At 42.4% G+C, this 26,409-nt stretch overlaps 1 protein-coding gene across 2 annotated transcripts in view; it reads right to left on the minus strand.

Moving 5' to 3' along the window:
* BMPER (BMP binding endothelial regulator) overlaps window positions 1-26,409 on the minus strand; it is a 245,664-nt gene that overhangs the window by 49,414 nt on the left and 169,841 nt on the right. Inside the window, exons 12-13 of one of the 2 annotated variants that reach the window (XM_007981640.3) lie at window positions 25,799-26,128; window positions 18,829-19,165 (exon numbers count right to left, since the gene is read on the minus strand). In XM_007981640.3, coding sequence (XP_007979831.3) covers window positions 18,829-19,165; window positions 25,799-26,128 — 667 coding nt within the window. The remainder of the gene's footprint in view (window positions 1-18,828; window positions 19,166-25,798; window positions 26,129-26,409) is intronic. The other variant, XM_007981643.3, reaches the window with a different exon arrangement.

The following is a 26,409-nucleotide window of genomic DNA, read 5'->3' on the forward strand; positions in this document are numbered from 1 at the left end:
AGAGGGGAGGCCAGTTTGTTACCAGAGGCCAGGTAGTTAAGCGTGTCTAAGAACAGAACGTGTCTGAGCTCATTTGGGGGCTTTACCAGCCACCATGCCACAACCATGTTTCAACCCTAGAGTCAGACTTTTTGGTTGGATTGAATCACATTTTTCTTTTTCAGAGGTGATTCTAGAAATTTCTAGAAAAAAAATGAGAAAGTGGCCCTGAGCTCAGTAAAGCTGCAATCCAAGTGTCCTAAAAGGAGAGGTGTACAAAAATGCCAAAAAAAAAAAAAAAAAATAGAAAAACCATGAACATTGCTCGACAAGTCCCAAGGTTTAAACACCCTGCAATCATTGTCATGCAGCCAAAGTTAGAATTCATTTCGACACAACTCGCTGTGTCTTTGTTGAGCATCTCCTCTGACTTCCTCCAGCATATGCTGGGGTGCGTTGGGAGGGGGAGGAACATAAACATGAATGACAAATGGCCTCTTTCCTCAAGAGCTTATCTCTCTTGAGGGAAGCTGTCATAGAGAGGAATCATGGTAGTATATCTAAGGCCAAATGGAATTAGTGCATAAAACAGAATAACCGAAGCATTAGAGAGAAACGGGGGACGACTCATCAATTTTAGCTGGAGAAAAGGCTTCTAGAAAGAAATAGTCCTTAGCCTGGGCTGGAACAGGGAGAAGCAAGGAACAGGAGTCCAAGCAAATGACAAAAGACATAAACAAAGGCATGTCCAGTGGAAAGCACCAAGTACATTTGGGGATTGCTAGCCTGGATGGAGTACAATGTGGGTAAAAATGGGCAAATCTTAAAACGCAAGTTATTGCCAGATACCATGGGGCGTTGAAGGCCATGCTCAGTAGTGTGAACTTGATCTAACAAAGAGAGTCACTAAGGGCTTCTGAACATGGAGAGGATACACTGGGCTTCACAGGTGGCCGCTGCACCTCCAGGGTGAGCTTGACCCTGAGGAAGACTTGTTCTCTGTTTTCGTTTCCAATTCATTCTCTCCAAGGTCACAAGAGGCCTCCCTTTCCAGCAGCCCTTCCAACCTGTAAACATGCTCCCCTGATGCTACCCTTGTATTTTAATCATACTTACTTTTTCACGTCTTTCTCTTCTTTAAAGAGAAGCTATTTTAAAAATCTATGTGCTTCCAAGACTTTTTCCCAGGGAAAATTCAATAGCAATCCCCTTCCCCCTCTGCCTCAAGGAGGAATGGGAGAAATGGCTGAGCTTCAAGTGCATATGATGCTAGGGGAGTCACCTGGAGTTTAAATTAGGAGGAAAACAATCTTCACTCAGACTTAGCTAGAAAGGAACTCAGACTGGGCATCAAGAGGCAGAAATTGGAAAACAGAGGGGCAATGTGTCGCTCCCCTTATAGAATACCAGGTTTCAAAACATATGGTTACGGGAAAGATCTAGACCCTCCTGATAAATGTGATGCCTGCTGAAGTTTGACAGCCACAGGTCTAAACGGACCTGGCAGCGGAAGTGCCAGGTCCACTTAAAGCCTAGCACTAGCTTTTCGATAGTTGGACATTAACTGAAAATAAGAGCACAGCTCATTCTCTCTCCACCCATGTTTGTTCCATCATATTTCAAATCCCTGTTCCCAGATGTGCTGCTCATGTCTCCTAGGAGTTTCTCTTCTTCCTCACGGTAAAATCCAGTGCCCTTCTCACAGCCTGTAAAGCCCTGTATCTGCCCTTCCACTCTCCCCACAGATCCTTCAATGCCAGATACAGTGGCCCTTTGTATTTTTCAAACTCTCCAAGTGCTTTGTACTCTGCTCAGAAAGCACTTTTTTCCAAACTTGAGCATGGCACACTCCCTCATTTCCTCCAGATCTCAGCTCACAGCGCACCTTATCCGAGAGGGCCTCCCTGATCGTACTACGCGAAACAGCCTCCAGAACCCAGCTTTGCTCTCCATCTCTTCCCCTGCTGTGTTTCTTTGTGGCAATCACCTCATCTATTACATATGTGTAATGTACATATGTGTAATCACCTACATATATTACATTATTGTTAATCATCCACACCCCTACTCTAAGTTAGGAGGGTCCAAACTCAGCCCTGAGCCCAGCAGAGTGCCTGGTGAAGAGAGGTCACTCCTCTCATACTGGGAGGAGTTGTGGTTAAATAAGAGTGTCACAAATACTCTGGAATAAGGAGAACAAGAAATATCCATTCTCCCCTCTTCAAGTAAGAGTCTCTCGAATGGCCTTGGGAAGAACACCTCTTTTCCACTCTATGTATGTTGTTAGGAGGGGCCTTGATTGGTCTAAATCAGTGGTTCTCAAAGTGTGGTCCACAGATCAGCAGCAGCGTCACCCACCTCCATCCCACTGAATCAGAAACTCTGGGGGTGGGGCCAATGATTTGCGTCTCCACAGACCCTCCTGATGAATGTGATGCCTGCGGAACTTTGACCACCATAGATCTAAATGGAGCAACTCATTTTATTTCCCCAAGTGGGGTGACTGGTTTAGAAATGGTGACAGCCCCAATCAGAACCAACCAGGAGCAGGAGGTTTGCCGGGGTTTCTGGAAGAAAAGACTCTCTCAGTTGTCTAACTTCTCCAAAGCTATAACCACGAGGAACTGGGAGGAGGATCATGACCCCACCTGAAACTAGAGCCAATGCAGAGGAAGCTGTGGCAAAAAAAAAAAAAAAAAAAAAAAAAAAAAAATGGAGAAAAGGCAAACCTGGGGGACCTCATGGAAACCTTGAATCAAGTCATGTGTGAAGTGAAATTTGCCCTGGCGTTTCAGTTACGTGAGTCAATTAATTTTCATTTTTATAAATGAAACGTGTTACAACTTTAACCACTTTAATGGGTTTTCTTCATAGGCAACTAGAAAAAGATCTAATTAATACAAGGTGGGTAAAAGTATATATTGCAGCCAAATAGGAAACAAGGGATGCCATCAAAGTGCAAAGGAAAGTGACATTGCCACACTAATACGTAGGCGCCTGTTGTCCACTGCCCTGAGCTGTGACTCTCCACCACCTGAGGGGGTCCTGGGCCTGAGGCTGATATGGCAAGGGCCTCTTACCCAATCCTGAAGACAGCCTGTGGAAGAAAATGGGTGGCTACATGGACCAGCATGGCAGGAAGTCGGTCACGGTTCCCAAGAACTGAAGGACAGAGCCCATGAATCGGAGAACAGGGATGAAAGGGTCCAGGAGGGAAACGAAAGGCCAAATTCTTGAGCCACCAATGCCGGGGCTGCCTTTCACTGGCCTCTTGTGGCTCAAGGTCTGTGAAGGACCAAGGACAAAGCAGACACAAGTGACCTTACAACTCATAACTATGAGCAATTTCACTGATTAGTGTACAATTTTCTTGCCTTATTTCTTCATCGTCCATTGATTATTTTAAAATTCTGTTAAGAGATTTTCCACCTGATATAACTAATGAAGAAGGATGTCAGTGACACACAGGTGACAGTCCATGAACAGGTGAAATGCCTTTTGCAGAAATGAGGGGTGCTGTGGGCCTGAGACTGGTGTGCCTTTGCTTCCTGCAGGAACACACATCTGTTGAACATAGAATCACATTCCATCTATTCCACAAAACAGTTACCTGGACTGCTTTCTCCTGCATGGGAAAAAATGTCGTGATGCTTCTATTAAAATATAGAAAATTAGAAGTGTCAATGTGATCCCAAGCCTTAAGTGGAAGCATTTGGACTAAACTATTCGACAACACAGACTAGGCCAGACTGGAAATGGAGGAGACCAACCCAGCACTGCTCAAACTTCAGTGTGTACAAAGATCATGTCCAGACCTTGTCAAATTTGCAGATTCTGATCAGGGGGCCTGGGGTGGGGCCTGGGAGTCTGCATTTCTAATAAGCTAATGATGCTGCAAGTCCAAGGGTGGTGATATGAATAGTAAGGGTCTAAACCTCATGCCAGTGTGGGGACATTACGGAATGTGCGCTGGGGAGTGTGGATATGTCTGAGCATGTGTGTCTCTGTGTGTGTACATGGGTAGCAAGTGTATCTTCCTCACCCCAGATGTATTCTGCAAAGGAACATGGCCCTGACTCTAAGCTTATCATAGCAAGTCAAATAAACTAGAACAGTTATTGGAACCTGAGGCCACTGCACCAGATATAATGAATCCAGTAATATGGAATCCCTTTGACAGCAAAGAGAAAATCCACTTTAAAACTCCATGAGAGGGATTTGTCTTCAGGGGAAAAATGATTTGACCCATCACATGAATGAATCATTGACAGGTGAGATTCTGTGAAATTGACCTTATATGCTGGAAGAGTACAGCACAGGAAGCATACAGAGCCTTTGGGGCACGTGCACAGGCAGCGGAAGGGGCTGGCTGTGTCAGCACTTAGGAGGTGCACAAATGCAGTACAACACTCCCTGGCCAGACCCCTTCCTCTTGCCTCTGAGCCAACTACCACCCACCCATCCTTTTTAGCTCAGCCCAGATGTCATTTTCTCATGGAGGGCTTTCCCTGATTCATCTGCTTTTCCCCTCCCCACACACATACACATAGTAGGTCTGACCCTCTTGTATACAATCTTCTTACACAACAGTTTTTTTTCCTTCTTAGCATACATATCATAGCATAGATACATGTTTATTTCTGAGGATATTGATTGAATGTCTTCCTCATTCACTGGACTATAAACTCCATGAAGACAGGAACCATGCTGTTTATCTCACCCTGTAACACTAACACAGAGCACAGAGGCTAGCACTTAATAGGGCTCAACAAATATTTACATAAGAGTTGAAGAGAGAGAGGGAAGGAGGAAGGAAACATAATTTCTTAACCTGGTGTTCACCGACCTGCAACCCAGGCAGAGAATCCCCTGTTGTATGCAAAGTTAGGAGTGCATTTTTCTGGGAAAAGGAGGCTCAGCTGTCTTAGAATCTCAAAAAACCAAATACTGATATAACAAAAAAACAAAACTGTGGCTTCTCAAAAGTTAAGAATCACCGAGTTGCTAATATCACATCAATTGAGAACATCTTAAGCAAGATGTGAAAAAAAAAAAAAAAATCAGTTTCTTTCTTTAGAAACTGTTACTAAGCGGTCCTTCAAAACAAAAGATGAAAAGGGAAGAAACAGTTTACAAGTACATGACATTGGAATTAAAAATCCTATTTCCATGATGAATTCAGTCTTCTATAGCAGGATCAGACATGAATGTGTATTATCTTTAGAATTAATACTGTGGACCAGAAAAGACAATGTGAGTAGAGAATGGCCACCATTTGGAAATCCATAAATTTCTCCTTAGAAGATGGATGAAATTGGTTTATTTAAAATTCAATCAACATAAACCACAGCATATTATTTCCAAATAATTTTGACAATTTTGTCAAAATAGAACTAAACAGAAAATTTTGCTGAAAAGACAAAAATCTTTTACAAGAAAAAAAATCCTTCAAAATAAAAATGCATTATAGCACAAGAAACATTTGCAAATTCCCAGTGTTTTAGCATAGTTTAGAAAACACAGAAAATTTGGGGGTGAGGATGGCTTGCCAGCAAGAACTATTACCACATTATGGTGGTAATGGTCAAAAGCACAAGTTCTGCCCGGAACAAAATCCTGGCTCTGCCTCTTTCTTGCCTAGTTACCTTGGACAAAGCTGGTAACTCCTGTAGCTCAGTTTCCTCATCCACATGGGGAACAACACCTGCAGGGAAAGCACTTAGCTGCTGCCAGGCACATAGTGAGCACTCAAAAGTGTAAGCTCTTACTCCTGGCCTTATTATTGTACTGTCCATTATTATTGGCACTGGAATACATAGCAGGCTTCCCAGACTTCCAGGCACATTGAACAATCAGTGCCAGCTAACATGATTGTCATTACCTCCTGTTATCAAAGGCAATGGGCTCATTATAGCAATATAGCCCTCTGTTTTCAGACATCTGATCTTTTTTTCTCTTGAAGTAAATACCAACCTCAGCTTTCCTGCAGTCCTCAGTTGCTATGTATGTCAATAAATCCTACTAGTGGCCACAAAACTACGGGTCAGTATCTGCTTAATATCCTTCCTCCCTGGCTTTGATCACAAAGACAAAATGAAGACTTCAATTTCCTGGTTTCCTCTTCATATGGAAAAGCTTTCAGGGGTTCTAAAAGGTCTTCTGGCCCAAGTTCTTTGAGCAGTTCAAATGCATCTACCTTCACGCTCGCAGATGGGCCATTTGCTGGGGATACAATGAAGAAACCAGCTCACCCTCTCTCTCTCTCTCTCTCTCTCTCTCTCTCTCTCTCTCTCTCTCTCTCTCTCTCTCTCTCTCCTTTAAACTCCAAACACTAGGTAAGATGGTAAGGATCATAAAGAACAACTCTTTCATGTTAAAAGAATTATTAATTCCAGTATCGTCACCAGATTTCCCCATTTCCTTGCAAATCATATATTTCCCTACTCTCTATGCCCATTGACCAGACTCTTTAAAAGCCTGAAGCCAGTAAAAAGGAAGCAGATTTTTACAGATACATCCTGTTGGCTGTTCTCGGCTCATGGGCCTGTACTCTTGGCTGCGGGCCTCTCCCTCCTGTGCATGGTGGGAGAGGATTTGGGCAGTTCTGCACAGGAATACTGGACTTCATTTCTGTCCAGCAAAAAAGCTCATTGTATCCAGTGTTTTCTCCTCCCTCCCTTACTGGGTCCTGGGAAATTCATCTAAAAGTTACCAGGGTGGTTCCCCACACTGGCCTCTCTACAGAAAGCATCTCAGCGACCAGGAGAACTTTGACTCTGGATTCTAATTCTGGCTTCTCATATGACCCAGCCAAGCAAGTCCGGCACTTCCTCTGGGCATGACTTCCTGCACGAGGAGGCAGTAAAACCAGTGCCCTTTTTCTTCCAAAAAAAAAATCAGGAGTATATTTTAAACTACTACAGGTCAAGAAAATGCCACTGAGCTCAAATCACCACTTGGGTCTATCTAGGTGGACATAAGATTAGCTCCTAGCCCTTTTAACCAGGGACCCACTTTGGATTCTTGTTTCTAATGTTTAGGAATTGATTGTACAAAAGAAACCTAAGCCCTGTTCATTCAAAGACTCAAAAAAAGTCTTTGAGTGAACAGGGACTCAGAAAATTAAGTCCCCTTGGTGACCCAAAGGAATCTGGGGACCCGCATGATCCTAGACTGGTTCTTATAATTTCCTCACCTGGCACAATGGTTCTCAAGATGTACTTCCTGAACCCCAGCATCAACCTGGGAACTTGTTAGAAATGCAAATTTTCAAGCCCCACCTAGACCCACTGAATCAGCTCTGTAGGTGATTCCATTTCATGCTAAAGCTTGAGAACTATGGACCTAACACATAGACTATGTAATAGGTATAACAAACTACTTCAGAAATAAATGAATGATGAGTGAATGAAGAGTCATGAGCTTTATTGAACCCCTGCTCAGTATAACCTGCCCATAGTTAATGGTGGAAAACACTGCAGCATACCCCCTCCATGTTTGGTGAATGCTGGTGCATGAAACTGTAGTAATTTGGCCTTTGCCTTTGCTTTCTAATTCATTGTCCACACACCCTGAAGTCTGTGGCACCACCCCACAGAACAGTCTCTCAGCTGCCTGTGCCAGGCTCTCCCTGGCCTCCATGGCTGTGAACATGAAGTCTTCTGTGGCTGGAATCTTTTCCTTTGTTCTCTTCCCTAGCCTCCTACTCCTCTTTTTGTCCAGCTAACCCCTATATATCCTTTTGGTTTCAGCCTAGAAGTCACCTCCTCCAGGAAGCCAGCCCCCTGGCAGAGTACGTTTCTCATAGCATCCAGCATATCCTCTATCTGAAAACACAACCCTCTCTCTCCACATCCCTGTTAACTCGTTTTGCTCATTCATTAACCTGCCCTGCAAGCTCTGTGAGCTAGAGGACTCCTTTCTCATTCCCTGGAGGATTCCTTTCCAATTCCAGCACCTTGAACAGTGCCTGGTGTCATTATTTAATCAATCAGTCATGACTGTAAAAGAACCTAGGCTCTTTTTTGGTAATGGGTAATATGTGCCTATTTTAATTTATTATTGATTGATTTCATTGACTCCCAGACATGAATAATTGACCATTAATCTAGAAAAGATGCCTTTGGATACATGAATATAATTTTCTCAGCACTTTCTTCCTTAATAAAACTGCCAACCCCCAAGTTTTTTTTTTTTTTTTAAATGTGTACCCTCCTGAATATTTGGTCTCAGCTACACAATTGCTCTATCTCTGTGTGCAAGCGGCATGGACAGTGCAGCAGCACTGTTGCTCCTTTTACTTGCCAAGTCAGAAGAAAAATGAGACTGAGTCTCAGATTTCCACATAAACAGAGTACAATGCGTTGGAGGGTCCAGGAATGCAAAAGCCTCCACTCCTATTTCATATTTGCAAATGCCCCCATCAATTTTAATTTTTGCCAACTTGATTGGGAAACAGACAGAGTCCTGGACGGCCGTCAAACCCAGCACAGCTCTGAGCCCGAGCCCAAAGCCCTGATACTGCTCCCCAAATAGCACAGAGGCCAGTGTGCCTTCTCTGAGAGGCCCCTGCTGCTGCCAGAACACCGGCTGATTTCACAAGATGCTGTGCCTGCCCATGTTGTTTCACTGAGTCATGATGCTGGCCTCACAATGCATCAAAGCTCCAACCAATCTGTATGTGGCCTGATGGAAACCAGCCCACACAGGGCTGCCTCTGAGGCACTCACCCCAGGTCCTCTTGCTTACAAGGAGTTCTGGCACCCAGGTGGATATCCTGATTTTTCAAAAGGCAACCTGAAACCACAGCACTCAGTCCTGTTCTCATAAGAGCCACTAGACCTTGCTGGTGATGTGACCAGGAGAAAGAAACACCTTAGTCATTCCATCTGGGATTTACAAGGGAAACCTCATTCAGCCTCATGAGAACCTGTTGGGTGAAGATATTATCTCTATTTCATAATGAAAAAAAAAGGAAATTCAGAAGTGTTAGATCCTTTGCCAATGACCACTGTCACTTACTCTCCAACTTGTTCCAGAAAGGATTTAAGTCAGCTTACAAAACTACGTGAGGAATAAAATAAAATGAAATGTGAATGAGAGGAAAGAAACAGGAAAGATAAAAATAAAACCAGGCTTGAGGTTGATTTTTTAAAAAATCATGCCTGGAAATTCTGTATATTGGATAGAAATGGGTCATAAACTTGGCTCTGAGCTGTCTGATAACTCCTGTGAAAAGCGAAAAAATGCAGCTCATGTCCTCAAGTTCTTTCACTTTTCTCATAGGAGAGAACTTTGAGTCGTCTTTCAGAATCTTTCACTACTTCGTTTGCATACAAAATGAACAAACATTATTTTCTCCACCCAATGACGAGAAGGCAGTAAGGCAAAGGGAAGCTAAAATAAAAAGACAGAAGCTTAAAGATAGAAATACCAGGGAGATCTCAGAAGTCCCTTCCCCTTTCAAGGGTTTCCTAGGAAAGGTGGTCCTAACTGCAACTGATACCCCAAAATTAACTTTGAATTATCACATAAAATTAAATTATACTCATATTACTGTTTACAAAGGCAAGAAAGATGGACATCAAAAAAGTTAAAATTTGCCATGTATTTCTTCTTTTCCTACAGCCTGAATTCTACCCCTACAAACAACAAAACAAGACACCTGAGCTCCTTCTCAGCCTCCACCCTGTAAAGCACACTGAGGACGAGTTGATTATTTCTCAAGTTCAGAGTTGCATATTCATCTTATGGAATTAATTATCCTTTCTGCACCTTCCCCTTCAGTTCAGTCTTATCCATTGAAATAATTTATGAAAAGCACATTATGGAAATTTTAACTCATTCCAAAGTGTTTGTTTTTGTTTGTTTGTTTCATTTTAGGAAACAGTATCAATTTCTGCACTGAACTGGAAGAAGTTATTCCAAATGAGTCTAGCAATGACCATGTAAAATAAAGAAGGAAACCTCTTCAAGTACTGGCACCAGATGACAAAGGATGTTCTGAAGGTAAACACCACACAGAACAGGCTTCTATAACAAAATTATAGTAATAACGAAATTGACCTTGACTGAGCATTTGCTCTGTACCAGGCCTGGATGAGTGCCTTATCTGGAACGACTGATGCAATCGTCACACAAACCCGCATAGCAATGGGGTAGGTCTTCTCAGCACCCCCTTTTATGGCGGAATTATCAGGAGGTTCAATGGGTGAACTCACCTGCCCAACAGCAAGGGCTTGCAGGTTAAGGAGCTCAGAAGTTGACTGAGGCAGTCTGGTTGCAAAGCCTGCTTGACACCTGTGCCACACTCATTCATACCATTATACTGATCCTTTTTTAAAAGCAGCAGTCATGGTGGCCTTCAAACAGGCCTTGTCCTGTCCAGTGTGGAACCTGCTGTTCCCCTGTCTGCCTCCTCACTGGCTCTTCCCAGAGGGCATGTTCCACTCAAGGGAGAGCTCCCCACACAGTCTTTTCTTGTCCACCTACCTCACCGGCCACCCCCAGGCCTACCCTGTCACACTCCCATATTCCCTCCATTACGCTACTTGCAGTCAGGAATGGCCTTATTTCTCATGCATAGCTGCCCGCACTAGGTAATGATTTTCTGAAGGAAGAGCTTTGTCTCTCTTGTTAAGTCCCAAATCGCCATGCCTACAACAGAACCTAGCATGTAGCAGGTGTTCAGCTGAAAGCTGTAAAAAGGAGTGAATAAAATAACTGATAAACTCCTCCTCTGAGAGTTCATGGCAGAGCAGGATATTTGGAAACCTGAGTGGACAGTGAAAGAAGTGTGCACACTCTGACTGTTCTCTGATGGAGCCCCCAGACAAGGTGTGCCTGTCAGGCTAGCTGCTCGGCGGCACGGGTGGCCTGGAATGAGTCCCCTTCCCCTCTCAGTGCCTCAATTAGCTCCACGGTAAAATGAGGCAAACACTACTCATGTCAGTTTCATTCTTATGCATGCAAAGGTCTTTATACCTGTAAGTAATGAAAATATGATTAAGTTACACCATTCTGCCTCCTGCTTACTAAGAAGTAATCAAGAAGTTCCCTAAGCAGCCAAGAGAGATGCTACAAAATAATTAGTGTTTTACCTGCTACAGTGACACTCATTCAAATCTGTGCTCAAAAGCCTCCTCTAATTGCATCTCAGATGTAATTTTCTGAGGAGGAACACTATAAAAATTCCAGGATGTTTATGCTTAAAATAAACTTAAAGCTAAACATATAAAATCAAATTAAAATGGCATTTAACCTTGAGCTAGGAAGGTTATGCAATAAAGAATTAACCTTGCTCAAAAAGAGTCTGGTCTTGCCCTCTGCCTTTGGCCTCAAAGAGACAATCTTTAAGCCCCTGGAATGTCCTGCCTGACAGGAGTGTGTTTTTTGCCTGAGGCATCTGGTCACTAGAAAGTCTAACAATAGGACTAAGTATGAGGCTTTGGGCTATGCAATAACATTTCCAACATCTAGAGAAATTGAAGACCACAACCATTAGCACATTACACCTCTAAGAGGGGCTAGAAGATAAGGTCATCCATGCAGGTGGCATGTGATTGGGTTCCAATAAAAACTCTGAACACCAAAGGCTAAATTAGCATCACTGGTTGGCAATACCCAGTGGATATTGCAGACAAGAGGAGTTAATGCCAGCCCATGATGCCATGAGCTGAGGACAGCAGAAGCTCCATGTTTAGACATCTCTTGATTCTGCCTTATGTATCTCTTTTGATTTTGATCTATATCCTTTTCCTATAATATAAATATACATCACACCCATGAGTATTATCACTTGAGTTCCTTCTAGCAAATTCCTGACCTGAGAGTGCTCTGGGATCATCTCTAAACTTGTGGTGTCAGAAGTGAGAGTAGTCCTGTGTGGACTGTGCTCTAACTTTGAAGTTGGTTAACTGTACAGTTGACCCAATCTCTACACAAAGGTTAATCTATCTATCGAGATATGAACAGTTTTCTATGTTTTCTCTTTTTAAAGAAACAGTATTTGTCTTTCTTCAAGATGAAAAATTAAACAAAAGAGGATTTTAGACTTGAATAAAAGGATGTTCCATACATTCTCATACCTTTCTGAGTGAACTCGTGTCTTTCTTTTTACTTTGGCTCCAAGAAAACGGGACTGACTAGATTTTGAAGCTAAAATCCAGGTAGCTAGAAAGCTATTTAAGATCCTTGTTTTGGGTGACTTGGATGGATCAAACAGAAAAAAAGCCTACTTGTGGGTGAGATGGAGACGAACAAATGAAAGATTGAAGGGAAATCACCATAAAGCTTTGAGTCTAGCCTGACAGAAGGCTCAGAGCCAATGACAAGGCACAAGAGATGTGACTACTAGGCAAATCACTGAGTGACACCAGGGTAGAGGATTAATCACCCCATTGGAGGTCCAGTTGTTATAACACCATACAAGAGGCTAGTTTGAGGTCCTCAGACAAACAGAGACGTCAGGGCAGAAACATCTGTGGATGCAAGTATTTCATAAGAAGATGACAAGCCCAAACACTACCTGAGGGATAGAAGATGAACCAGGGGGTTCAAGAGACTTGTGAATTATAAATAGGCAGAGGTGGATGGAGAGATTCAGAAGGGTCATCTTGCCTGCCAGTGGGAGTCGCAAATAGACGTGTGCAATAAGAAGTGCTCACAGCATTTGGAGCATCAAAAGTGGACCAAAGACTCCACTCACTCTGACCAGTTTATTACATGAAAAGACAGAAGTGTGCACACTTTGACTGTAAGTGTATAATTGTGCATGGGGATAAAGACCTAAGATGAACTCAGAATTGGGAATAGCAAAAGTCACAAGGAGATCAGAGAGGATGCCAGTGAGAGGCAGGCTAAGAGAAGCAGCCCTTCAAGGGGTGGTGCTGGGTGAAATACAAAAAGGGTCAAAAAAGAAGAGGCTCCCATTCCCCAGAGAACTTACAATCCAATGCTGAAGAAATAAGAAGCAGTGCAACATAGAACATGAGTTAAATGATAATGAGCACAATTGGAATAACTAAAAAAACCTAAAGAGCATTTTCCAAAGTATAGGATGAAACTGGAGCTGTGTCTTCAGCCTAATTCATGCCTGAGGTTGCATTTTTTAAAATTTTTTCAGTCAGACCTTGGTGATGACCTTGAGCAGTAGGATATAAATAATTCCTACATGCTTAGCGTTCCAAAAATGGAACACAAGGCATAAATGGGTTAAGTCAATGTAGAAAGTGAAGGCATCTTAGGGAGGCAGGAGAATGACATGAATTCAGAAGCAGGGATGTTCATTGTGTATTCAGATACAGTGAAGAAAAAACAGACTTTTAAGGGCTGAAGTATAAGCGCTGCAACTGCGGTGTCTACTGCCACCTGGTGTCAGCATACCTTAATTATGAATTCAGAGGGCCTTAACAGTTGAGTCCGCTAAGGAAAAATAAAAGTAATGTCACACTTTAAAATAAAACATCTCATTCGATTTAGGACCCTAGTTTTAATGGCAGTTCTTGACAAGTCATTAAAAGATGTAAACAAAAATGTTTTCAAGCATGTTGTTCTTTGAAGTAGGGGAAATTGACTTGATTTTAATTATAGAATAGCATTTAGCTTTATTTGATTTTTCTCATACACAAACACATAAAGTCTGTACCCTTTGCCTGTATTTTCTATTGCTTTATAATAAGTGATCAGTTTCCTTTGTAAGAACACACAAAGTCGGTCATTCAGAAAGTCTATGATCTCCCCCTGGAAGCAAGCCACTGGCAGTCCCAGGATCCCAGTATATCCAACACCAAGGTCCTGTCCGAGTTCCAGTGCTCTCCTGCACGACCTCCCACTTCCTACCTCCCAGTACCTCAACAGGAAAGGACACATATGTGAATCCTCTGGCATGACTTCAATTCCTTACAGCTGTAAAAACCACTGCATGGAAGGAAAAGAACATTTCCTAGACTGGGAATCCCCAGACACTTTCCCAAACTGAACAAGTGAACAGGGCTTTTGCTCTGGTGAATGATACCCCATCAAGGAGACTGCAGAGAGGAAAACACTCCTGAGATGACTGTGGTCTCTAAATGTCTGGGCTTCACTGCACTTCACATTCATTTTTCTGACTTCTCTGAAATGCAGTCCTGCCCTGACTTAAGAGTTCTGCTTTGTGGGAAAGTTATACTTACTTGCAAAAATTTCTTCCAAGATGTGAGTCTGAATTAGAGAAAAAGCCTGTTGCTGGTATTTCATAGGCACAAGGAATAAAAGGTCATTTCTTTCCCCAGTTTGGCCCACGAAGCACTAGCTCATCTCCTGGCCTCTCTTTGTGCCCCAGACTGCCCAAGGCTGGTCCTATCCTGCGGCCTAAGCCCACAGCAGGAAGGTAGGTTTGATAGTGGCTGCTAAGGATCTCCAGACAGCCTTTGTGGTGGGAGCTTGCCTATTCCTCTTGGATTGCTCAGTTGGCATCTGGGGCATGAAGGGAGAAGGAACATGAGGCTGGAGGAGAGAGATGAAGATGAGATGAAAAAGGAGGAAGGAAGACAAGAACACACCCAACACTTCTTCTCTTTGAGGTAGCCAACATTTGAATCCAAATATAATCTACACAACTTCACGTTAAGTTTTCCAGGTGGGTACACAATACACTGCTTCTCTAGCTCCTGGAAATTTCTCGGCAATGCACTAACAAAGGAAAATGCAAAAAATTATTAAACAGGTTATCTAATTTGAGAAGTCAATTAGCAAAGCTAAGACTTGAGACGTGTTATCAATGCATTTAGTTAAAACTTTTCTGCACTTTGTAACTAAATTATTTTGCACCCAAACATATTCAGTTAGTTAATTAAAGCAAGCTATGCTGATTGAAAAGAACTTAATTATATATTGAATTTTTATGCCAAATTAGCCAAAATGGGTCAAATTGATTTGTGAAATTAAAATAAAAAATCCCAAAACAGAAAAAATAAAGAAATATTGATTACTATGCAGTCATTTCTCATTCATTTACAGAGTGGTAGTTTTTCAAGTACTTTTACAATGGACAGTTTACTATTAAAAATGTTAAATTGAGTAAAAGACCAAAATAAAATAGGAGTTATAAACCACAGACATTGCAGGGCTGGCATGGTGGCTCACACCTGTAATCCCAGCACTTTGGGAGGCTGAGGCAGGCAGATCACCTGGGGTCAGGAATTCGAGACCAGCCTGGCCAACATGGCGAAAACCCATCTCTACTAAAAATACAAAAATTAGCCGGGCGTGGTGGTAGGCACCTATAATCCCAGCTACTTGGGAGGCTGAGGCAGGAGCCTCATTCGAATCTGTGGGGCAGAGGTTGCAGCGAGCCGAGATTGCACCACTGCACTCCAGCTTGGGCGACAGAGCGAGACTCTGTCTCAAAAAATAAATAAATAAAATAAAATTAACCATAGACATTTCAAAAGCAAAACCTAATTCAGAGAAATTGTCATTATTATTTTGACCTTATAAGAAGCACTATCTCATAATTATCATAGAATTTGCCCTGTGGAATTTGTTATAAGATTAAGGAAACCCAAAATGGGTAATATTTTCTCAGAAAAATATACTCTACTTGCATTCTCTCTTCCCTCTGTTACAAGACAGTGGTGCTCAGAAAGTTATTTGAGTGTGTTATGCTACTTCATTCTTCGTCCTTAAAGGAAAATACAGGTATTTTTTGGAGAATGGAGGGGAAAATAAAATAAATCAAATTCCAATGCAATTTATATATATGGCCATCCATGATATCAAGGCAAGTCTTGTCAGTCCTGTAAGGACTCAAAAAATGTGTCACAGCCACAGATCTGACTATACTTTTGGGTTCATTTTAGAAATTCCACCAATGATATCAAACGTACAGGCACAAGTTTACATGTGTGGGATGTCATATGATAGATGATTTTACCTTACTTTTTCAACATTATTTACAAGTACAATGAACACCTGACATTCTCATGAGACAAAGAACAATAGTTTTTAAACAATTGCAATGCAATTGTCACTTACACTACCTGGAGGAGGTGTCACAAAAGAGAAACAGTTCATTTTGAGATTGTTCCACAGATTCATCAGTGGGAATTTATCAAATCAGTCCTCCATGATGACATCAGGAGAAGATGTGGACAATCAGAAAGGTAAACAGCCAATCCAGGGGTGAGTTTCTCCACAGAAAGGAAGGGACACAGGACAGCAGCATGCTCTGTGCCAGGACTACCGTGTGCCAGTGCTGCACCACCCACTGGCCTCAGTCCTCAGAGGAGCAATCCTGCCAGGTAGTTACTGTGTATCAGCTCTTTCGATAAAGGATCTTGAACTCAGCTAGCCACCAGGGCACACTGCTAACAGTGGCAGAGCTGGACTGGAGTCTAGCTTGCTGTCCCCTTCCCCACGGCTCATTCTCAGTCCATTGCTCCATAAAGTCTCCTACAAACCCTGAGGTTAGGTCCTTTCTGGAGCTCCCCTGAGAAGAGAATATCTTTCCATGTTGTACCTTGTTTATTTTCTTCTCCTGCCACACATATACTTGGAAATAAGGGGGAGAAACAGGATCTGGCCAACACTGGCCACTCTACCTTTAAGATTCATGAAGGTGCATCCTCCTGTTGGACTGTGAGATCACCAGCAGAGGGCGACACAGGCAGAATTGCCCAGTTCTCCTTCCGGAGGTCCTCTGCCCTTTCCAGGAAGAAGCAGCCCACTGTGGAAGGGCACTTTACCATGACACCATGACACTGATCAGGAGAGCACAAGCCCGCTTCCCACCACATCCTGGCCTCTAAATCTCCATGCACAAGGATCCCAAGAACATTCTTATGAGCTACCAAACTCAGGGCATCAAGCCCTTTTCATAGATCAGCATCCTCCATCGTAGCTGCTGTAGAATCATTAAGGGCAGAAGGGGAGCATTTGCCTGGCCACCTAAGGAATCCAATGCTCTTTATTCATAAATGTCCAAGTCATCATTCATAACTTCTGTTGAAGTGCTCATCATATTTCTATTGCAGTCCAGAAATCATAACACTAAATAAATCACCAAAGGCAAAATATATAGACATTCAAAAAAGGAACTAATCTCTGCAGACCTGCTCTCCAATTTTTGTTTTCAATACATTCCTTTGAAATGGGATAAAAATCAAAGGTGTAGGCTGCTGGACCCTGGGAGAAGCACAGCCTTTCCATTCTATTTTAAGCAGAGAAGGATCCAACCCAAATTTGCAAACAGGATAGAGGAGCTTCCAAAAGATACCTTACTCTTCTTCATTACTTAATTAATCATGGAAGAAATGATGGCAACAATTATAGAGCACTGACTATGTGCAGGCATTGTGTGAAGCACATACATTCATGTTCATAATCTTACTGAATCTGGATGGTGACTCTTCAAGGTAGGTTCTTTTATTATCCCCACTTCATAGATAAGTAAGCTGAGGTTTAGACAGCTTAGGTCATTGTTTTAGGTTGCATACCTGGACTGGATTTTGAGCCCTAGGGCACCGTAAAGTTCTTAATTGCTATATTCTACTGCTTTCCATCAGACCTTCAAGTGAAGGTTTTTAGATTCCAAATGAAGCCAGATTTGTCTATCTAGCTGCTTAACTCACTGCAAAGTCTCACGTTAAGATCCCTCAGTTTCACTAGACAAGACATCAGTCTAGGGGTGGTGCAGAGAGGAGACAGAAGGGAACCCAGAGAATTCAAATTACAACGGGAAAATGGCTTGAAGGAGCTAAACCCATGACTTGGAGCCAAATGGTTTGGCACATGCAGCCATGTTTGGGGATTTGTGATGACAGGGACAGTCTTTTTTCCACCCCACTTCGAGCTGCCTTTATAGAACTTTATCTTTTATGTCCAAAGATCAAATAAAAAAAAATCATATTTAATGAGAACTAGGGGAAATAAACTGGTGGCAATTAAAGAGCAAAAATAACCTCTCTGTGGCTTCAGACCACAGGAGTTTTCTAATTTTAAGAGGCACAGGCAAATCACTTAAACAAGGCCTTTTGGGCTGTGTTCATCTCGTGTTTCCTCCCGCACCCACAGTGGTTAAAGTTATAGGCAGCCATAGCTCTTGAACCCATGGAATTGTGTAGTAAATGGAAGTACACCCAGGCCAGACTCATCAGCTCAAAAACGCAACCTTGCAGTGCGGAAGTCAAATCCAACTCCCCTTTGTAACCAGTTGCTTTGCGTGGTAGGGGGTTAAAAAGAGTTAGAAAAGGTCATGGAGTCCTGATTCTTAATAAGACTCCTTCCTCCCTCCATCCTCAAGCCCTGTTTCTATTGTCATCTGACTCTGGACATGAAGTCTCACAGTTGGCCAAGATCCAAAGAATTCTCATTTTGCTTCCTTATTTTCCACATGCACATTTGATTTGGGCTAGACCATAAGGCAGACCTAAACTGTTCCTCAGGTAGAATAACCAGGCTCATTCAAACACCCAAAGGCAGCCAAGTGACTTGAGATTCCATTTAGGGGAACCAGCTCTGTCCTGTACTACTGTGGTTTAGGCCAGAATTTGGGAAGCCCTCCTCAATCTTAGAGTTAAGCTAACACCTGGAAAAACCCTGCAGTGTAGCCAGCTTTCCAGTAAACTGCAGACCTATAAAAGCATGGAATTGCCTGGAGGACATCGCTCTGAAATACTTCTTGGAATTTCCCGATTTGGGACATGGAATAGGGCTGACTCAAGACGAGATCAGTTGCTGAACAGCAAAAAGATGTCTACCCTGGGTTTTGAGCTTTGTCCTGCACAACAAGAGATTTCATACACCATGTTCCAAGGTCAAGACTATTATTGGTCTGCAACCCAAACCCATCCCCCAGAACACTGTACTTACCGGTAGAAAGTGGCGTAGTCCACAGTCGAATGGCAGGTCTGAAACTCCCAGGATTTGAGCTTCTGGCATTCTCGATGGGCCCGGAGCTTTACCTTGACTGTCCCTTGACACAGTTCAGGCACTGGCTTTCTCTGAGGTCTGTTGCAGAACTCATTGGACTCCACCCTCCAAGACTCAGCAAAGTCATCCACATCAAACTTGAAGTTTCCATCTCCACCAATTAAGTCATCACGTTTATGTCCATTGTAGTTGCCACAAAGACCACAGAGCTTGCCCTTGAGATGCGGGGCAGCCATGACTTCTACAAAACTGTCTCCATCCCAAGATATTTCCAAACCTAGAGGAGGAGGAGAGGAAAAGGAAATCAACCACTCATTAAGGCACTAATAATTCCCAAATGTATACATCCTTACACAGAACATATGATTGACTGTCTTCCAACAAGGAGCACCAAGGGTTAGTCCAAATTCTTGGTTACCTCTTAATCTCACTATAGTGAGTAATGTGTGAAATTATAGGAGTCATTTGCTGGTTGGAGCTTAGAATTTCTAAACCGTATAAAGTTTGTTCTGATAACATCTTATGTACCGCTGGTTTGACCTATAGATGACTATCCCTTGATCATCCTACTCTAGGGTTTATATTTTTCCCTTTACCTAAAGTAATCATGTTGATCCAAATCATGCCTTCATTTATCTAACGACTACTACAATGTGCAAATGGAAAAAAAAAAAAAAGATGATTATTTTTAAAGCAATTATTTGCAGCCAGAAATTCCACCATGTAATTATTCCCCCAATGCCAAAGGAAAATTTCTAAATCGCCTCCCATAATGAGAATATTAAAGCAATCAATATATAGTTCCTGAATATATACTCTTCAAAGGCAACACTGGTATAATGAGAACATTTGCTCCCTCATTATTTTACAACCATTCCTGAAGCATGGACCCTGTTTGATTAACATTTCTTGGGGTTTGGGGTTGAGTCGTTGTAAAACCCTTCCAACTGCTATCCCTCAGGCTTCCATTCTGGGTTTGCTCAAAAGCTTCAACGTTTCAGGTGGTGGTGGAGGCTATTAGGCCATGGGCAAGAGTTCTTCTTGTGCATACATCAGCAGGCCAGCACTGCAGGTTCATCAAGGAAACTCTCTTTACTCCAGAATGTAGAGAACTTAGACCCTTCTTGGTCTGCTAAACTGACTATCTAAAATGTTGAAGAAATTGTCTGAAAGTATGTATATACCTCCAGACATGCTGGCCCAACACTTCCAGAGGTCACACTGGCAATGACCCTTCTGAATGGTGGAATTTTTATGTCACAGGTAGAACAGTCATGTTATGCTGTCACAGAACATAGATACATCTAACTAGAAGGTCAAGAAGAAATGTTGTCATATCCACTCTGACACTGTGTGTGAAGACACCACCCGTAAGAGAAAGGAGAGGCTTTCATGAAGAGTCTTCTGAGGCGCAACCCAAAACAAATGACAAACTTTTCTAGCCAGAGTTTTTATGTCTCAAATGTGTGTTTTCTTACTGTTCCGGCAACATCCTGGCAGTGCCTGAGTCTCCCCTGTGAATGGGTGAACTCTGTACCAGTGAATGCAAGTGGCCACATGTGGCATGGACACGAGGAAACATCTAGAGTGGATCAAGGTGTATTTCGGCCCTGGGACTTCTCTTATTCACTCTCTGTCTCCAAAGAATGGCACCCACAGAGGAAGCCTCTTTTTAACAGAATGGTCTCTGTCCACTTACCCCAATGTGTCCACCTGTTTTGTTTGTTTGTTTGTTTGTTTTTTAGACAGTCTCACCCTGTCGCCTAGGCTGGACAGTCTCACCCTGTTGCCTAGGCTGGAGTGAAGTGGTGCAATCTCAGCTAACTGCAACCTCCACTTCCAGGATTCAAGTAATTCTCCTGCCTCAGCCTCCTGAATAGCTGGGACTACAGGTGCACGCCGCCACACCCAGCTAATTTTTTGTATTTTAGAGATGGATTTTCACCATGTTGCCCAGGCTGGTCTTGAACTCCTGAGCTCGGGCAATCCACCCCCTCGGCTTCCCAAAGTGCTGGGATTACAGGTATGAGCCACCATGTGTGGCCTTTTTTTTTTTTTTTTTTTTTAAAGTCTTTCCTCTTGTGATCCTGACAAAAACGTTTTTCATTGTGCCTGTTTTGAGTTGCTGGAAAGAGCAAAACGACTTTCCTCCTAAAAGGCTTTGCTTTTGTTCCTGAAAGATCAACATTAAGCTGATGAGCAAATGTTCAGAAGTTGGAAGATGAGGTGGTGATGGGAAAGGAGAAATAGTGGGAGGGAGCGTGGGAGGGAAGGAGAGAGAGAGAGAGGATCTGGTCTAGTTATGAAATTGGCATAAGGCAGCAACATCAGAGTAATATGTGGAAGATCAGGAAGAAATACCCAGAGGTAAGACTCTTAAGCCAATACACCCGAAGTTTGGATATAGTCCAAGAGGAGAGAAGGCTGACAGATCACATTCCTATGATTAGGTCACACAACTGCCACAAGAGTTACTTCAAAGAGAGATACTGGTAGAATAACCCTCAGTCTAAAACTGGGTTTCTCAAGAAATAAATGGAAAGACCCATGAGGAAATCCCTGTATGGTCAATGGAAGAAATAGAAACATTCTTAGACCAAAGAAAATTTTAGAGATTTCTTGGTTGAAAGAACAGTCTGAGTTCAGAAAAGAAATTAAATAGACTTAGATAAAGAAAAAAGAAAGAGAGCCACAGGAAAGTCTCTTTGGGGAATAATTTGATAAGGAGAAGCCAGTGATGGGACCAGGTAGGAGAGAAGGGACATGCTGCTAGAAATCCACAGGCTGGGCTGACCTCCCATGTGGATCTCTGTAAGAACACCATGTCAACTCTGGCAACCACAACTATCATAGAAAATGAATTCTATTTCTTCATACCCTATCACCTAACACATTATATAGCACATAGTATGTACTCAGTAAATAAAGGAATTACCCTGGTAACGTAGATATACTGAATCTGTGAAGCCAAAGACATTGTGAGTTTCATGCTTGTCAAGACACTGAAATAACCATTTTGAAAGAAGACAAGCAAACTGTAAGATGATTTGTAATACACTCTGTCAGGTATTAAGAAACTTGACCTCACAAGCCTGTAGCCAGGCAGCTGCCCAGCAAGAGAAATGAGAGGAGAAAATCAATTCCATACAAAGTCTAACTTTCACAGCACAAATCTGAAGATTTTCCATGTTGCAAAATTTTCCAAACTACAAATCTCTTTCCTAGACAGCAGGCAAATACTGTTCTTCTAAGCACCACAAATGGTCGAGAATGTACACACCAGGGATTTCCAACGTCTTTACTACTGACAATGATATACTAAGTTTGAGACTTTGGGCAACTGAGTTCATGGGAATTCAACTTACGGTGAATGACTGTGTTCTTTCTTTGCAGTGGACTGGTGGTCCATACACTTTGAAAGATGCAGATCTGCCGTGTTTCCAGTAAACCCTTCTCAAAACTCATGACATCTCATTCATAAAACACAATCCCCAAAGTAAGAGAATAATTTGTAATTCACTCTCCTGTCTTCCTCTTTCTCCATGTCATTGTTACATTAAGAAGATTTTTCACAGACCAATGCTAGGCTTCTCATTGTGAAGGGATGACTTATTCTACTACAGACACTTTTGTCTGGCTGTATCATTTACATATGTGTTTGCATGGATATTTTTACCCTCTACATGAGCAAAATCCATACAAAGTAGACTACAGTAGTGAAAGACAAAAAACAAACAAACAAACAAACAAAAAACCTAATAAGTTGTAATTGAGGGACTTGCTCTTCCAAATAATATTTTAAATAGGCATCTTATGAGATGAAAACAACGTGGAAGGGTTTGAGAGGCTGGGGATGGTCCTTCCTGCAGCTGGGATGAGTTTCTCCATTCTCTGCATGGGAAATTGGGTAGAAATAACTGGCAGAGTCAGAAGGCTAAAGCTGAAGCATATGTCTCATCTGGGGATGCGAGCAGCAGCCACATTCCTTCCACTGCAGGAAGAGCCTTCCAATTTTCCCTTCTTACCAGTGAGTGCTTTACCAACTTGTTCTTTCCCCTTCAAACGTGTGACCTGGCTCCAGACCACTAGTTGGGTTTTTTGCAGTTTTTGTTTAATATTGTGGATATCGTTGTTTTTTGTTGTTTGTTTTCTGGTTGTTATTGTTGCTTTTGCTGTTGTCCACTGAAAGGAGAGAGAAGGTGCAAAAAGGAGACAGGAGGTGCAAAATTTGTAGCTATGCCATAGTGAGGTTTACAAATTGATAGTTTTTTATTCAAATTTTACACCAAAGAAAGGGGAAGGTAGGATGTATTCTCTGGGTTCACCAAGTGTAAAGCTCTACCAAAAATAAAGTAAAAATCCAGGTTCTCCATGTGTTAATGCTTTCAGGTAGATGTGATGTAATTCTTTCAGGTAAAGTTGATGAAGTGAACAGATGGTAGAAAGGAAATATTTTTAAATTATTTGCTAAGTGTCAAGAGTCGAGGTGGGAGTGTGTGGTGGAAGTGGGTAATGCTCTCTCAAGCTACTAAGCCTTAGTTCTACCCCACTTTTTATATTAGCTAAGCAACTACAGCCTAATTCCACCCAAACTGCACAGCCACCTGTGCTACCCTGCCAAATGATCCCCTCGTAAGCACAGAGTACATAAACTGCAGGGTCAAAGAGTCATTCCTCCCATCTCCCATTTTCCAGATGCAGGCTTGATTTTTTGAAGAAACTTGCTATTTTGAAGAAAGTGCCCTTTGATCACATGAGCTTATACATTTTTTAAAAATCTCTGAAAGAACACTCAAAGCAAAATCTGTGATATTTTAAATAGATAATCAATAGGTGATAAAAAGAAAATATCCCTAAAGGGTAGTTCAAACTGAGATGGAAAGACCAGGGTGGAAAACACTATTGTCTGGAAACAGAATTGTTTCATTCAAAGAATAAGAGAAAAGCAAGTTCAATGCCCACAGGAATAGAATTCTTCTCTAGGAAGCAGAGGGTTTGTGTGATTCGTGTGCTACAGGAAATTGTTCAGCTGGGTATTGAGTGCCATGAAAATTACTTGCATCTTGGAAAGAGAGATGGAAAAAAATAAAAGAAATTGTAAAACTGAGTTCAAGGCACAGAACAGTTAAATTCACTAATCTAATTATGGCATTTATGATCTATTATTATTCTCTTAGCCTCATCCGTTTGCTCATTTTTATAACATGGAATCTTTGTAAAGAGTACATTTATCCCATAAGGTTCTGTCAGCTGCGAATGGAACACTATCGAACCTCTTAGGCTGTTAGTAATCTTCAAGTACTCAAGATTTCTTTGAGAACTAGGCTGTGGTTGACTAATAATTTCCATATCAGTAGAATCTATTGTGTTCAGCTAGCTTGCAAATTGTCAAGGTGCTTTTAATTAGTGCTGTGTAATAACGGGTCATCTTATGTACACTTTACAGAGAGTCAAAAAACTTTGCCTCCTTGAAAGGAATGATCTGGGGCCTACATTTACAGAGTGCCATGTCTTTTGGATATAAGAGCAGGTGTGTGAATTTTCTGAGCAGGACTAATTCCTCTAAACTTGAATGAGTAGATCTCTCACAGCTGTGAAATAAAGAACAGGAATCTTTTCTCCCTTTATAAAATGTTCCAGTATATTAATACTTAACATTCTGTCACTGAAAACATGTTATACTTGAACTAAAAGCTCCCTGGGCTGCTTCTTGGTTTCCTGCCTTTGTCTAGCTAAGCTGGCATTCCATAAGTTCAAATCAACTTATCAAAATACATTTTGGCTTGAATTGAAGTAATTACCAGGGTTCTGAAGGTATGGTAGAAACAGTCTCCATAGCCTCTGAAAAGTGCCTGCTTTGTCAAATGTTTCATTATCTAAAGAAACAGGAACCCAACTGATAACTTTCACACTTGTTACATTCTTATCAATGCAAACAGCAAGAAATACACTCATTTCCTTAAAAGTATCATGCTTTTTAAAAAAAAAATAGAGTATGCCAAAGGAAAGGCAGTGCAATGTCCAACTGACAAAAGATACATATTAACCAAAGGTACCATGGAAGGAACCATAAGTGATATATAAAATGTGAAAATGAGCTGAATTTATGCTCTGGGGCTGATATTCAAGAACTGAGATCTGCTTCTAAGATGCCTTTCTTAGGTAGCAAATAACAGACAAGAGTTTGAGCCTGGTGGACCACTGGCAGTCAAAATTAGTTTGGCCCAAGGGGGAATATATCTGCTCTTGGAGTGGAAAGGGAGAGACCAGTGAGCCTACAGCACCATGGGCTGCTGAGAAAGAGGGGGCCTCGGTGGCACAGAATAGCCACGTGGGTTATGGCTACTCCTGCATACCAGAGTTTGCCAAGAACAAGCCCTTCTGCTGTGGACATTTATGTTTCTTTTGAACATCACTGATATTAAGCTGTTTACTTTTAAGGACTCCGCTGCAAAGTCTTGGGCAGATGGTAACACAGACACACTATTTCTCCCAGATGTGAAACTGCACATAGCTGGCTGAGCTGGGAGACACTGACAATTCCAAGCTGGGCATCGATGGCCTAAAAGAGCAACAAAACTCGAGAGAGGGGTTATGTGAAGAGTACAACTGCTATTTTTAGACAGAGGATGGAAAGGTTCTGGATGTGGGAAGATTGCAAGACTGGTGGGACTGGCATCCAATTGCAAGACTCCATATGGTGCAAATGTCTCCAGCTGTTTGTGGCATCTTCAGGATGTGCCTTCCCTGTGAGTGGGGACGAGGCAAGTCCCGCAGTTGGAACCTGGCTCTGCCTTGGGTTTCTCCTCGGAGGAGGAACCACATCTCCTGAGTACTCTAACGGAGTAATGCTGCTGAACGGGTAAGTGAGGCGGAGGCTAGACCAAGAGGGAGGCCACAGATGCCCCACCTGCTTTGGTGGTCACTTTCAAGAGGTAGCCATCCAGGTCGATGTGGAAGTGCGGCGCGCGGCAGGGGAGCGCGATGCGCGAGCCGTTCCAGCGCACGGTAAGGTGCTGCTGCAGGCTGACCCTGCTCTCGCCCAGCACCAGCTCCACCGACTTGGTCCACGAGAAGGAGCGCGTCCGGCGGGCGTCGTTCTTCACCAGCACCTGGAAGGGCGAGGCAGGGGAGGAGCAGTCTTTTGTCAAAACGTACTGACACGTCCCCTGAAAGTTAAATGTCCGACCGTCAAAAGTGTTGTAGTGGGGATCTCCAAACACCGTGCAAACGCCGGGCTCTGCGGAGGAGTGAGAGACAAAAGCCGGGTCACAAACCAAGCCAAGGATTTACAGAGAAATCAGGGGCACCTGCTGGGTAAGAGGGGGACTTAGCAGAGATACACTAAGGGAAATCAATTTTTTTATTTAAAAAAAAAAAAAGTCGTCGTTTTTAAAGGTTTGTGCCAAACCTCACAGAATACTCAGAATACTTCTGGTTCTTTCATACTTGAAAGCTATTTTAAAACCTCTGAATTTTCGAAGCATGCCTATTTTGTAGCCTAGATATGCTTCCATGGTC

This window comes from Chlorocebus sabaeus, chromosome 21 (assembly GCF_047675955.1).
Source record: "Chlorocebus sabaeus isolate Y175 chromosome 21, mChlSab1.0.hap1, whole genome shotgun sequence".
Taxonomy (NCBI): Eukaryota; Metazoa; Chordata; class Mammalia; order Primates; family Cercopithecidae; genus Chlorocebus; species Chlorocebus sabaeus.